Below are 12,531 nucleotides of genomic sequence, written 5' to 3'. Positions count from 1 at the left end.
GCCGGGGACCGGCAGGGGGCTCTGGATTTGGATCCCTCCCCTTCGCTCAGAGTCTCGTAGCACTTGGGCTCTCAGACCCCACCTCCCGCCAGGTGCGCGCCGGCGGGAGAAAAGGACGCGTCTCTCCTCCCGGCACCCCACCATGGGCAATACTTCCAACGACTCCCAGTCCGAGAACCGCGAAGAGCCACTGTGGCTCCCCTCTGGAGAAAGCCCGGCCATCAGCTCCGTGATGTTCACGGCCGGGGTGCTGGGGAACCTCATTGCGCTGGCGCTCCTGGTGCGCCGCTGGCGGGGGGACTCAGGGCGTAGCGAGGGCCGCGGAAACTCCATCTCGCTGTTCCACGTGTTGGTGACAGAGCTGGTTCTCACCGACCTGCTTGGGACCTGCCTCATCAGCCCCGTGGTGCTGGCTTCGTATGCGCAGAACCGGACTCTGGTGGCCCTGGGGCCGGAGAGGCGCGTGTGCACCTACTTTGCCTTTTCCATGACCTTCTTCAGCCTGGCCACGATGCTCATGCTCTTCGCCATGGCCCTGGAGCGCTACCTAGCCATCGGACACCCCTACTTCTACCAGCGCCGAGTCACCCGCCGCAGTGGGCTGGCTGTGCTGCCCACTATCTACATAGTCTCCCTGCTCTTTTGCTCCCTGCCGCTGCTGGATCATTGGAAGTATGCCCAGTACAACCCGGGGACGTGGTGCTTCATCGGACACAAGCAGACCACGTACCTGCGGCTTTACGCCACTCTGCTGCTGTTGCTCATCATCGCCGTGCTGGCCTGCAACTTCAGTGTCATCGTCAACCTCATCCACATGCACCGCCGGGGCAGGAGAAGCCGCTGCGGACCCTCCTTGGGCAGCAGCCACAGGAGAGCGGAAAGGGTATCCATGGCGGAGGAGACGGACCATCTTATTCTCCTGGCTATCATGACCATCACCTTCGCCGTCTGCTCCTTGCCTTTCACGGTAAGGCACCCACTTGGTTTCTACAGCCGAGCTCGGTGCAGCCTTCTTAAACGCTTTCCTCTTACTCCCACCCTTTCCACCACCACACAGATTTTCACAACTTGTAAAAATATGACCTAATTTGTAAAGGTCTATTGCCTTCCCCTCTCAAGTCTCACCTTTACTCCACTTCCTGCTTCCCTAACCCCAGCAAATGGGCATCTCTATGCTAGTGTTTCAACCCACTCCAATGTTCTTGCCTGGAGAATCCCAGGGACGGTGGAGCCTGATGGGCTGCCGTCTATGGGGTCGCACAGAGTCGGACACGACTGAAGTGACTTAGCAGCAGCAGCAGCAGCATGCTAGTGTTTCTCATACGGTGACACAGCACCCTGAAAGGGAGTCTTGGTCCTCCACTAAGCCAGCCCAGACCCCATCTTAGAGCCAGTTCCAGTCTACAAGGCTAGAATGGCTTCCTATCTGAGGAAGAAGCAGTTCCCATCTACCTTTGGATAGTTGTCAGTTACAATCTGACTTCCCTGAACTGTAGTTCACCTCCAGGCCAGTCCTCCAGGCCACCCCAATCAGCTGGTGCCAGTTCTCTAGGCTCTGCCTTCTGTTCCTCTCAAAGCAAAATGTGATGCCCAACCAGTAGCATTCCAGCTGCCATTAAGAATGGTCCCAGGTGAGAAGGGTCCACATTGCAGAAATCCAGAACATTCATTGTCTTGTTCAACAAAATCTAGTTTACAGGATTCCCAAATTACATGTATATTGGAAGTATAACTCTTGGTTGCCATTAAAATTCATAATATGTTCATGATAATAAGTAGAGGAAAGACTGGTTGCTTGGAGAAACCCCTTGCCTAGGTTCTGGGCTGGGTGCTGCCCTGGTTGGAGGCAATACCAGCAGTTAGTTCCATGATGCTGTAAGTTTGAACCTCCTAAGATGTAACATGGGTAGCGGAGCCTGGGATGTATCTGAGCAAGTGCTGACCTCTTACAGAGAAATGAGAACTCTGAGTTTTAGCATCTCCACTTCCTAATCTTCAGAAGCACAGGATTGCTCCTACAGGGAATAAACAGTTGACTCTTAACCTGCCACAGTCTTGGTGAAAAGAAAGAGATGATGCCTGTCACAAAACAGATATTTGAACTGTACCTTAAACGGGAAGTATCAAGTCATCTCTTAATAAGGACATTTACATGCACCATTAACTAATTTTATTTTATCTATGGATTATTGGTACTTGTAACTTTCATTTATACAGTGCTTTAAACGTTATGAAATGCTACACTGTCCAGAATTAATTTATTTCTTGGAAGGCTTATCTGACAATTCAAAAGTCAAGGCTACAGAATGGTGCTTTACATTCTGCTATTTCAGAATGCTTGGCATGGGTCTCTGGGGGTGCTTTCCCCCATGTCCTTTTATTCTACTTGGTGTACATGAAAATTGTGCTCAGAAACGGCCTACACCCAGTCACAGAAGGACAAATACTGTATGATGCCACTTAGAGAAGGTACCTGAAGTAGTCAAACTCATAGAAACAGAAAATTGAACAGTGCACGCCAGGGGCTGGGGGAGGGGTAGGAGGAGTTGTTTTGCAGATGTAGTTTCAGCCATGTAGGATTGGGCTGAGAGGTTCTGGGGAATCTTTTGCACAACAATGTGCATTGGGTAACAGTATTTAATTATACACTTAGAAACTGTTGAGAGGGTGAATTTTATGTTATATGCTTTTTTGCCACAATGAAAAAGTAATTAATTAATAATAGAAAAAGAAATGGCCTACACCAATCTCCCACCCAAGGCAGGAATCATTTCCACACATCCTAACCAGGGCTCTGGTGGACAAGGCAAAGGCCTCTGGTTGCCTCCAGAAATTCTCCTGTTTTTCTAAGAGAGCATGCACAGCCCAACAGAAATACCCTGTGAGCCACAAATGCCAGCCACAGAAGGAATCTCCAGTTTTCTCAGTTCAGTTCAGTTGATCAGTTGTGTCTAACTCTGCGACCCCGTGGACTGCAGCACGCCAGGCCTCCTTGTCCATCAGCAACTCCCGGAGTTTACTCAAACTCATGTCCATGAGTTGGTGACGCCATTCAACCATCTCATCCTCTGTTGTCCCCTTCTCCCCCCACCTTCAATTTTTCCCAATATCAGGGTCTTTTCTAGTGAGTCAGTTCTTTGCATCAGGTGGCCAAAGTATTGGAGTTTCAGCTTCAGCGTCAGTCCTTCCAATGAATATTCAGGACTGATTTCCTTTAGGATGGACTGGTTGAATCTCCTTACAGTCCAAGGGACCCTCAAGAGTCTTCTCCAACACCACAGTTCAAAAGCATCAATTCTTCAGCGCTCAGCTTTATTTATAGTCAAACTCTCACATCCATACATGACCACTGGAAAAACCATAGCTTTGACTAGACGGACCTTTGTTGGTAATGTCTCTGCTTTTTAATATGCTGTCTGGGTTGGTCATAGCTCTTCTTCCAAGGGGCAAATGTCTTTTAATTTCATGGCTGCAATCACCATCTGCAGTGATTTTGGAGCCCCCCCAAATAAAGTCTGTCACTGTTTCTACTGTTTCCCCATCTATTTGCCATGAAGTGATGGGACCAGATGCCATGATCTTATTTTTCTGACTGTTGAGTTTTAAGCCAACTTTTTCACTCTCCTCTTTCACTTTCATCAAGAGTCTCTTTAGTTCTTCTTCACTTTCTGCCATAAGGGTGGTGTCATCTGCATATCTGAGGTTATTGATATTTCTCCCGGCAATCTTGATTCCAGCTTGTGCTTCATCCAGTCCAGCGTTTCTCCAATTTTCTAGTAGCCACATAACAAAAAGCTTAAAAAAAAGATGAAATTAATTATTAACTAAAATATTTTATTTAACCCAACATATCCAAATATCATCAGTGAAAAATGGAATCAATGTAAAATAATTATTAATGAACTATTCTAACTAATTTCCTGTGTTCCAGAAAATGCTAGCAATCTGCCCTCTCTCTGCCTCTTTCTTCCTTGAGATAACAGAACTGCTTTCTGGGCCCTCAAAGTGGGCCACAGGTCTTCCCTGGTGGGCTACAATCCATGGGGCCACAAAGAGTTGGACATGACTGAGCAACTAACTCAACACACAAGAAGTGGGCCACACCATTGGCCCGACAAGGAGAACTCATAGCTGTGTACCCAGTGGGACTCCAGCCTGCTCAGCAACCCAGGAATGAGGAAAGAGGGGTAGGACATTGAGGAAACCTGAACTGCTGATGTCAACCATTGTCCCAAAGTATGGGCAAGTTACAATTACTGCTTCCTCCAAGAATGCCAGCCTAGGACTTCCGAAGCTTGGGAAGTGAAACTCAGAATGTAAAATGCTCAGTACGCTGTAATGAAGTTCAGGTCATTATTACCACCATCAAAATTGCTAACATTTTTGAGTGCTAATTTTTACATATATTAACCCATTACCTTCACAACAATCGGTCATAGAGGTAGCATTTTTATTCCCATTTTACAAATGAGGCAAATAACTTACCCTGGGTCCCAAGCTAGTGAATACTGGAGCCAGCATTCAAAGGCAGGCAGTTTAAACACAGAACCTATGCTTTTAACCACAATACCATCAGAAAGAAAATACTTATTTGGGGGTAACATATGAGAAGATTGTGTGCTTGTGATTAGTTAATCGGTCATGTCTGATTCTGTAAATCCAATGTCTTGGATTACAGCCCACGAGGCTACTCTGTCCATAGGATTTTTCAGGCAAGAATGCTGTAATGGGTTGCCATTTCCTCCTCCAGGGGATCTTCCCAACCCTGGGATTGAACCTGTATCTTCTGTGTCTTCTGGGTTGCAGATGGATTTTTTGCCCACTAAGCTATCAGGGAAGCCCATGAAAAGATCAACCCAAGATTTATAAGAGAGTTGTGAAGATGTTATAAATATTTGCACCACTTTGTCTCTTAATCTCAACTTTTAGCTGTAAAAATACAGTGGCAAAGACCTTTTTCTCCACAGCAGATCAAGGGGCCTGAGCTGGGACCGAGGGTGCAGTTTCTTTTTGCTTCTGCACAGACCTATGCATTAAAAGGCTGAGTCTGAGATTTTAGAAGATTCGCTAGTGTAAATACTGGTCTAAATTAAGAAATAATCTGATTACTCCTCACATAAAGTTTTGTTGTTAAACACTTCTTAATTGATCTTTTAAAAAAGCATTATTTTGGCTATCCAATATAAAATCATGCATAGGACCGATAACATATTCCATATGGTTTTTGCATTAAAGGAATATTGTATAAATTAATAAACTCCTCATATTAATCACATGTTATTATCATTTCACAGAGATAGAGGGAAACTTTCTTTCTTCCTGAAATGAGACAGGACACAGGAAACACATCAGACGTCCATTCTTGACTCAGATACTGTTTGTCTCTAAATTTCCAACCTATATTTAGCCACTTTCTCACTACTTTCCTAATAAATGTTAATAGCCTCTGGTCATTTTAAACTGTTTTCCTCATGTCATTAGGATAAAGTACTTATGCATTTTATTCAGTTCTAAAATTTCAAGAGTGAACCATTGACTCATTCTAAAAATTTCTTCATCTTTAGAATTCTTTAGGGCTCTAATTTTTAGGTAAATCTGATTAGTGGAAATCTGATCTTTCAAATACAGAACAAACGCAAGTAAACAGTACTGGAATTTCCCTCATTCATTCCTGGTACTCTTTATGTAAAATTTAACATGAAGGGGGTTGTAAAACTGATTTGACATTTGTTGATTACATACTTGCACAATATCAGAATTCTAGTAGTAATGAAAGAGAAATTCAGAAATCTCTATGCATAACCATGATAAACTTTGCCTGGTGATATTTTGAGTTAATATGCACGCAAAACTGCTGCTAAGTCACTTCAGTCGTGTTCGACTCTGTGTGACCCCATAGACGGCAGCCCACCAGGCTCCCCCGTCCCTGGGATTCTCCAGGCAAGAACACTGGAGTGGGTTGCCATTTCCTTCTCCAATGCATGAAAGTGAAAAGTGAAAGTGAAGTCGCTCAGTCGTGTCTGACTCTTAGCGACTGCAGCCTACCAGGCTCCTCCGTCCATGGGATTTTCCAGGCAAGAGTACTGGAGTTGGGTGCCATTGCCTTCTCCCGCACGCAATCCTAGAAGGCCCTTTATCATTCAAACATCATCAGTGATGTATTTGGGGATTTTTAAAAACTTTTTACTTTATGTTGGAGATGATTAACAATGTTGTGATGGTGTCAGGTGTATAGTGAAATGATGCAGCCATACTTGTACATGTATCCATTCTCCTGTTTGGGGATTGTTAAAGAATTGTAATACACCTTACCTTTTAAGAGAAAGTTTTTCTACATGAATATTTTCACTTGACACCTTTTCCTTCTGCATATGATATGAAATGGTGGTTGTGAACACTGATATGATCACACTGAATTTTAAAAAGGTAGACAGCAAGAACTACAGGCCATTTCCCTAAAGAGAAGTGATGTGTTATGTCTGCCCTCTTGGGCAAGGTGATTGTCACTGCCTGCCATTTGGCTGTGGAAAGCGTGGAGGAAAGAAAAGCCCCAAAGAAAGCCAAGAGCTTCTTAGATAGCCATGGTTTTTAAATCTATAAACAGGAGCAGTAATACCCATAAATCTTTGTGACACATTTGGAAAGAAATCTCCTACAAACCCATAATCAGTCAGTGGTGAATGTCATGTAACACTTCACATCATAGGGTATTTATGCAGATGGTGCTGGAGTGTGTAGTGGCTAAGAAGACAGTCTGGTCCTGCTTCTGTGGCTGCAAGGCTTCCCTGCTTACCCATGGTATGATTTGGGTCAATGTAACTAATCTTCTAAGCCTTGATCTCTTTCTTACAAAAATGGGACTAATAACACTTTTACAGATTTGTAGAAGGATTAAATACAACAAGACACAAATTGTTTAGCACCAGACCTGACACAAAAGTATTCAGTAAATATTAGCTACTTTTCCCATAAGATTCCATTTTCAAAAGAAATCATTGTATATTAATAATCAGGAACTGAACTCTGGAAACTCCAAGTCATGTTTAATTGGCCAGGCCTCAGTAGGTCTTTTGTTGTTAAGTGTGATGGATGAATACTTGTAAACTATTTCAGGTACTGGGTAAGGGTCTAAAGCAGTGGGCCTCAACTTTGCACTGTGTTAGTATCACCTGTGTATGCATTCATGCTCAGTGGCGTCTGATTCTTTGCCATCCTATGGACTGTAGCCCTCCAGGTTCATCCGTCCATGGGATTTTCCAGGCAAGAATACTGGAGTGGGTTGCCATTTCCTACTCCAGGGGATCTTCCTGACCCAGGATTGATCCCGTATCTCTTATGTCTCCTGCACTGACAGGCAAATTCTTTACCACTGAGCAACCAGGGAAGCCCTAGAGTTTCCTGGGGCACATTAAAAGCCCTGACACCCAGCTTATAGCCCAGACTAATAAAATCAGAGTCTCTGAGGGAGGGAGAAAGCCATCAGAATATTTTTATTTCTTTATTATTTTTTTCCATCAGAGTATTTTTAATGATCCTCAGGTGGTTTCAATGAGCAGCCAAATAAGGTTTTTATTTGCTCTAAAATTCTGAACGTGCTATGTAGTTGCATTAAAGGTAGGGAAATAGCTAAAACAAACAGCGCCAGGTCAGTGCCAAGATGAAGTTTTACGTGGAGGCTGAGGGGATTCAGTGGAAGACAAATCCAAAGGACACTAACTTTCATTGGTGCGGCTTTGTAGGTATCACAAGATCTCTGTTCTTAGCAAAGCCCTGTAGAGAGTCTGTCCTAAGGAATTAAAACTCACTTGACTGGTTTACATTTGTCCTTGATATTTTTCTCATAGCAAATTTATTAGTAGCATGTACAAAAACATGTATACAGTCTACCAGCCTCTGAAACTGAATTCCAGAATATAAATGAAACATTATTAATTAATTGACCTAGATCCATTGTGTAAGCCTGTAATGAAAATCCAGGATTGGCTGAAGGGAGAGGGGAATGAGGAGTTAGTGTTTAATGGGTACAGAGGTGGCTCAGTGGATAAAAAAATCTACCTGCAATGTGGGAGATGCAGGTCTGATCTCTGGGCTGGGAAGATCCCCTGGAGGAGGAAATAGCAACCTGCTCCAGTATTCTTGCCTGGAAAATTCCGTGGACAGAGGAGCCTGGCGGGCTACAGTCCATGGGGTCGAAAAGAGTCAGACACAACCTAGACAAGCATGCACATATTGGCCACCTCCTAAAATGCAAATTTTAAGCATTTCTAAAAATTACTCAGTATAGTGGATGAAAAGGAAATAAAGTACAGAATTGCTTCATCCTCTGAAACCATTTTTTACTTCTCATTGGTCAGTCACACTCTAAAGAGACCAGAAACTATGGTCTGATCTTGCCACTGAAAACCTGACTCATCTGCACATGTGACCTGTGACACTGGAATGCTGAGCCCTCTCTATGTGGCTCATTAGACAATCCAGTGTTATAGTTTTTGGGTGAGATTAGGTCATAAACCCAGCTACAAACTTTTTCTATGACACAACACTCAGTTGTATGTGTGTGTAGTGACTAATATATTTTAATCTATCAGGTTTATGTACAATATCATCCTGAATTCCAAAACTCCAAAATGGCTCTTTGAGTGAGTGAAAGTCGCTCAGTTGTGTCCTACTCTTTGCAGCCCCATAGACTGTAGCCCACCAGGCTTCCCTGTCCATGGAATTCTTCAGGCAAGAATATGGGAATGGGTTGCCATTTCCTTCTCCAGGAGATCTTCCTGACTCAGGGGTCAAACCCAGGTCTCCTGCATTGTAGACAGATTCTTTACCATCTGAGCCACCAGGGAAGCCCTCTCTTTCTCTCTCTCTCTCTCTCTCTACACACACACACACACACACACACACACACACACACACTGAATTGTAGCCGGATTCAAGACCTTATAGTCAATTCTGTGCCATAATTAGATGCACAATTTTAAGAGTCACAATTTAAAGAGCAATATTTAAATTGCTCTTTAAATATACCATAGAAGTACTGTAAATTTCTCATCTAAAATAATTTAGCTGACAAGACAAGTATTGCTCCCTTGCATATCTCCACCTAACTTTTTTCTTCTTTCTATATTCAGGGACATCCACCTTCAGTTTTTTTTTTTTTTCCCTTTGCTCATCTGCCAAGTCTCTTCTCCATTCCCTTAAGCCAAGATTCTCTGGCATAAACACCTACGGCTGCCAAACCTTCCCGATATTGTCCTAACATAAGCAACCCGAAGATGACTACTCTTTCCCTCCCTGCAATTTGCTTTGTATATGCAGTTGCCAGATGCCTGCAGAATTAAGTACTAGGGGGATAGGAGAGAAACTATTCCTTCTTCTGGTGAGGGAGAGTGGAGGAAAGAAGGAATAGGTCTCTAACTCACCCTCTGCAGTTGGTAAGAAAGGCCCTGGAGCTCTATAAAGAACTGGCTTCAAACGACTGGGTATGATTTACATGTTTCACTCTTTTCTGTAAGCTATGTGGAAGTGTTTGATCTTTATCGGGTATGTGCTGTTCCATTCTCTGCAATCTGATCCAAAAGTTGTGTGTTCCCTAAATACCTAAGGAATCAGATGAGAGCTGGTATACCACTTTGAGAACATTGGCCAAGGTGTAATGATGTGTCAGCTTTCCAGTGTTTAACACTTTTCTGAAGACCTTTGGCCTACATAGGCGACCTGGATGTCGCAAACAGTGAGCACTGCTTGGTGTCAAGGGACTTGGAATTTGTGTCCTGTTGTTGTTCAGTAGCTTAGTCATGTCCGACTCTTTGTGACCCCATGGACTGCAGCATGCCAGGCTTCCCTGTCCTTTATCATCTCCCTGTGTTTGCTCAAACTCACGTCCATTGAGTTGATGATGCCATCCAACCATCTCATCCTCTGTCACCCGCTTCTCCTCCTGCCGTTAATCTTTCCCAGCATCAGGGTCTTTTCTAATGAGTCGGCTCTTCCCATCAGATGGCCAAATTACTGGAGCTTCAGCTTCAGTCCTTTCAATAGATATTTAGGGTTGAGTTCCTTTAGGATTGACTGGCTTGATCTCCTTGCAGTCCAAGGGACTCTCTAGGGTCTTCTGAAACACTACAGTTCAAGAGCATCAATTCTTCGGCACTCAGCCTTCTTTATGGTCCAACTCTCACATCCATACATGACCACTGGAAAAACCATAGCTTTGACTAGACGTACCTTTGTCAACCTTTGTGTCCTGAGTTGTCCACTAACCAGTCCTGGGAACTTGGACAAATCCCTTGCTGTCTCTGCCCTATGGTGTCCTCACTGGTAAAATGAAGATAATAAGGATTATCATTGTGGGGCACGTTTTAAGGGAGCACTGTTTTCGGTAGCTGACATGGATGACTTCCTGTCATCTTCCCAACAATCCCAAGAATAGGTATTGTTATCATTGTCATTCATTTTAGAGATGTAGAAAGGGAGACACAAAAAGGTTAGTTTTCTTACCTGTGGTCCCAGAGCTATTTTTGGAGGCAGGATTCAAACCCAGGCAGCCCAGTGGCCAGAACATAAGCTCTGTTGTGTGCCCTCTGTCACTGAATTATCATAATTCAGTATTTGAAAGTCAGTGCCACACATTGTTATTCCCTCACTTCCCCGTCTATCAAAAGGAGACAATACTTCTGTTTCAAAGTGTCCCTAAGGCATAAACTTGTGTGAGAGGGGTGAGATTTTGCAACTTCCCTCTCAGCACCACAGCCACCACACAAAACACATTTTGCTTTTCAGCCTTAAGAAATTGCACATGGTCGAAGCCTATCTACTGCTACAATATAAAACTGACGTCTTTCCCCCCTTTTGCTTCTTACAGATTTTTGCATATATGAATGAAAACTCTTCCCGGAAAGAAAAGTGGGACCTCCAAGCTCTTAGATTTTTATCAATTAACTCAATAATTGACCCTTGGGTCTTTGCCATCCTGAGACCTCCTGTTCTGAGACTAATGCGTTCAGTCCTCTGCTGTCGGGTTTCATTAAGAACACAAGAAGCAACACAAACTTCCTGTTCTACACAGTCAAATGCCAGTAAACAGATTGACCTTTGAGGATGGTAGTTAAGAAGTGCTAGTTAACCACCATCTGGAAGATCATTTTGAAATGGTTCCTTAGAGAAATGGAAAAAAATTTATAAAGACAATGACGTTACCCTAATGAAACAGAGCAAACAAACATTTCAGGAGTGGTTTGGGCTATAGATGTGCTGACAAGGCACTTCTTGCAAGGTGTCGGAAGGATCTATAAAACCTACCCTCAAGGAACACGTTCATGGTCTTCGGAGGAACAACCAAGTGTATTTATGATCCCGTGTCTTTGGATTTAAGCGTCCTTGTTGAATGAGGAAGCATGTAGTTTTGTAATTTGTTTAAAACCCTAAATAGTTACTGTGTTTTCCATTTTAATCTTCTAGGCTAGTACCATTATAAACATAACAGTGTACAGTCTAACCAGATAAAAACTTACGTGTTCTTTAGGAAGTGGATTTGGGCAAGCAACCAAGCCTGGTGTCTTGTGACTGCTTATCAAACCCTTTCTTTGGACAATGAGTTTGAAAATCATAAGTACTTTGTACTGTATGTTTGTATATGTGGGAGCATGCTCTTGTCACGATAGTATTACTCACAGAAGAGTAGGCTCAGTTGGTCAATGTCAGCTTTTTTCACCATCCATGAGAAGATGTGTGTCAGAGTGTCAGGTTATTTATTTTATAACATCTGTCAAGCTAATGGTAACGAAAAGGACTTTAGGAATTTTCCTCTCAGCGATAAATAGTAGACTATTAAGAGAAGTAATTCTCATTAATATTTTACTTTTTATTTCCAGGGAAGGGTGTATGTGGCTACGTCTGAGGCAAATATTAGAATTAAAAACTGAAAAATCTGGTCAGTTCTTCAGCTACACTGAACTCTTTTAATGCTGATGTCGAGGCTGTGACTGACACAGTTTGTAGGATGATGGTGTTGTAGCAAAATTCATGTCTGTATGTTTATCTGGGAAACATGGCTTGACTCATGCTCTATAGGAAATCATACAGTGAGTCATACCATAATATATTTCTAAATCTAAATGTTTGGCATTGTATAAATTCAGCATCAAAATATTTCAGTGAATTTGCACTGTTTAATTAAATCTTAGTTATAGTATAAACTCATCTGAAATGTTACAAAAATAAGCTATAAAACAAAAGATTTGAAAATGGAATAGTATGTGATGAATTCCCCCCAAATAGCAATTTATAGTTTGTGTGGATATACTAATTTTAAAAATTAGATAAAAGTGGAGTTTAAAATTTTAATTTAGCAGATTTTTAAAGTGTGGTTGCATTGCAAATTAGAGTTTGAGATATTCAGTACAATACTTGATATTAGAGGAAATTTTTCCCCTTATAGCATGATATTCAATATAGTGGACACTTTATTTATTTTATTTTATATTTTGCAGTGAGTGTTATTACAACATAGCTGTAATAAAAACCAAAAAAGAA

At 42.6% G+C, this 12,531-nt stretch overlaps 1 protein-coding gene and 1 long non-coding RNA gene across 2 annotated transcripts in view; one reads left to right on the top strand and one right to left on the bottom strand.

Annotated features, from left to right (window-relative positions):
• LOC132346327 (uncharacterized) overlaps window positions 1–817 on the bottom strand; it is a 20,742-nt gene extending 19,925 nt beyond the window's left edge. Inside the window, exon 1 of the long non-coding RNA XR_009496118.1 lies at window positions 731–817. This is a non-coding gene — a long non-coding RNA (uncharacterized lncRNA). The remainder of the gene's footprint in view (window positions 1–730) is intronic.
• Window positions 138–12,531, top strand: PTGER2 (prostaglandin E receptor 2). Its single transcript, NM_174588.2, is given in 2 exon segments — window positions 138–967; window positions 10,862–12,531. Coding segments are annotated over 2 exon segments (1,059 nt in total). The 5' UTR covers window positions 138–142; the 3' UTR covers window positions 11,096–12,531.

The sequence above is a fragment of the Bos taurus genome, chromosome 10 (genome assembly GCF_002263795.3).
Source record: "Bos taurus isolate L1 Dominette 01449 registration number 42190680 breed Hereford chromosome 10, ARS-UCD2.0, whole genome shotgun sequence".
In the NCBI taxonomy this organism is placed as follows: Eukaryota; Metazoa; Chordata; class Mammalia; order Artiodactyla; family Bovidae; genus Bos; species Bos taurus.
This window is presented reverse-complemented; position numbering and strand designations above follow the sequence as displayed.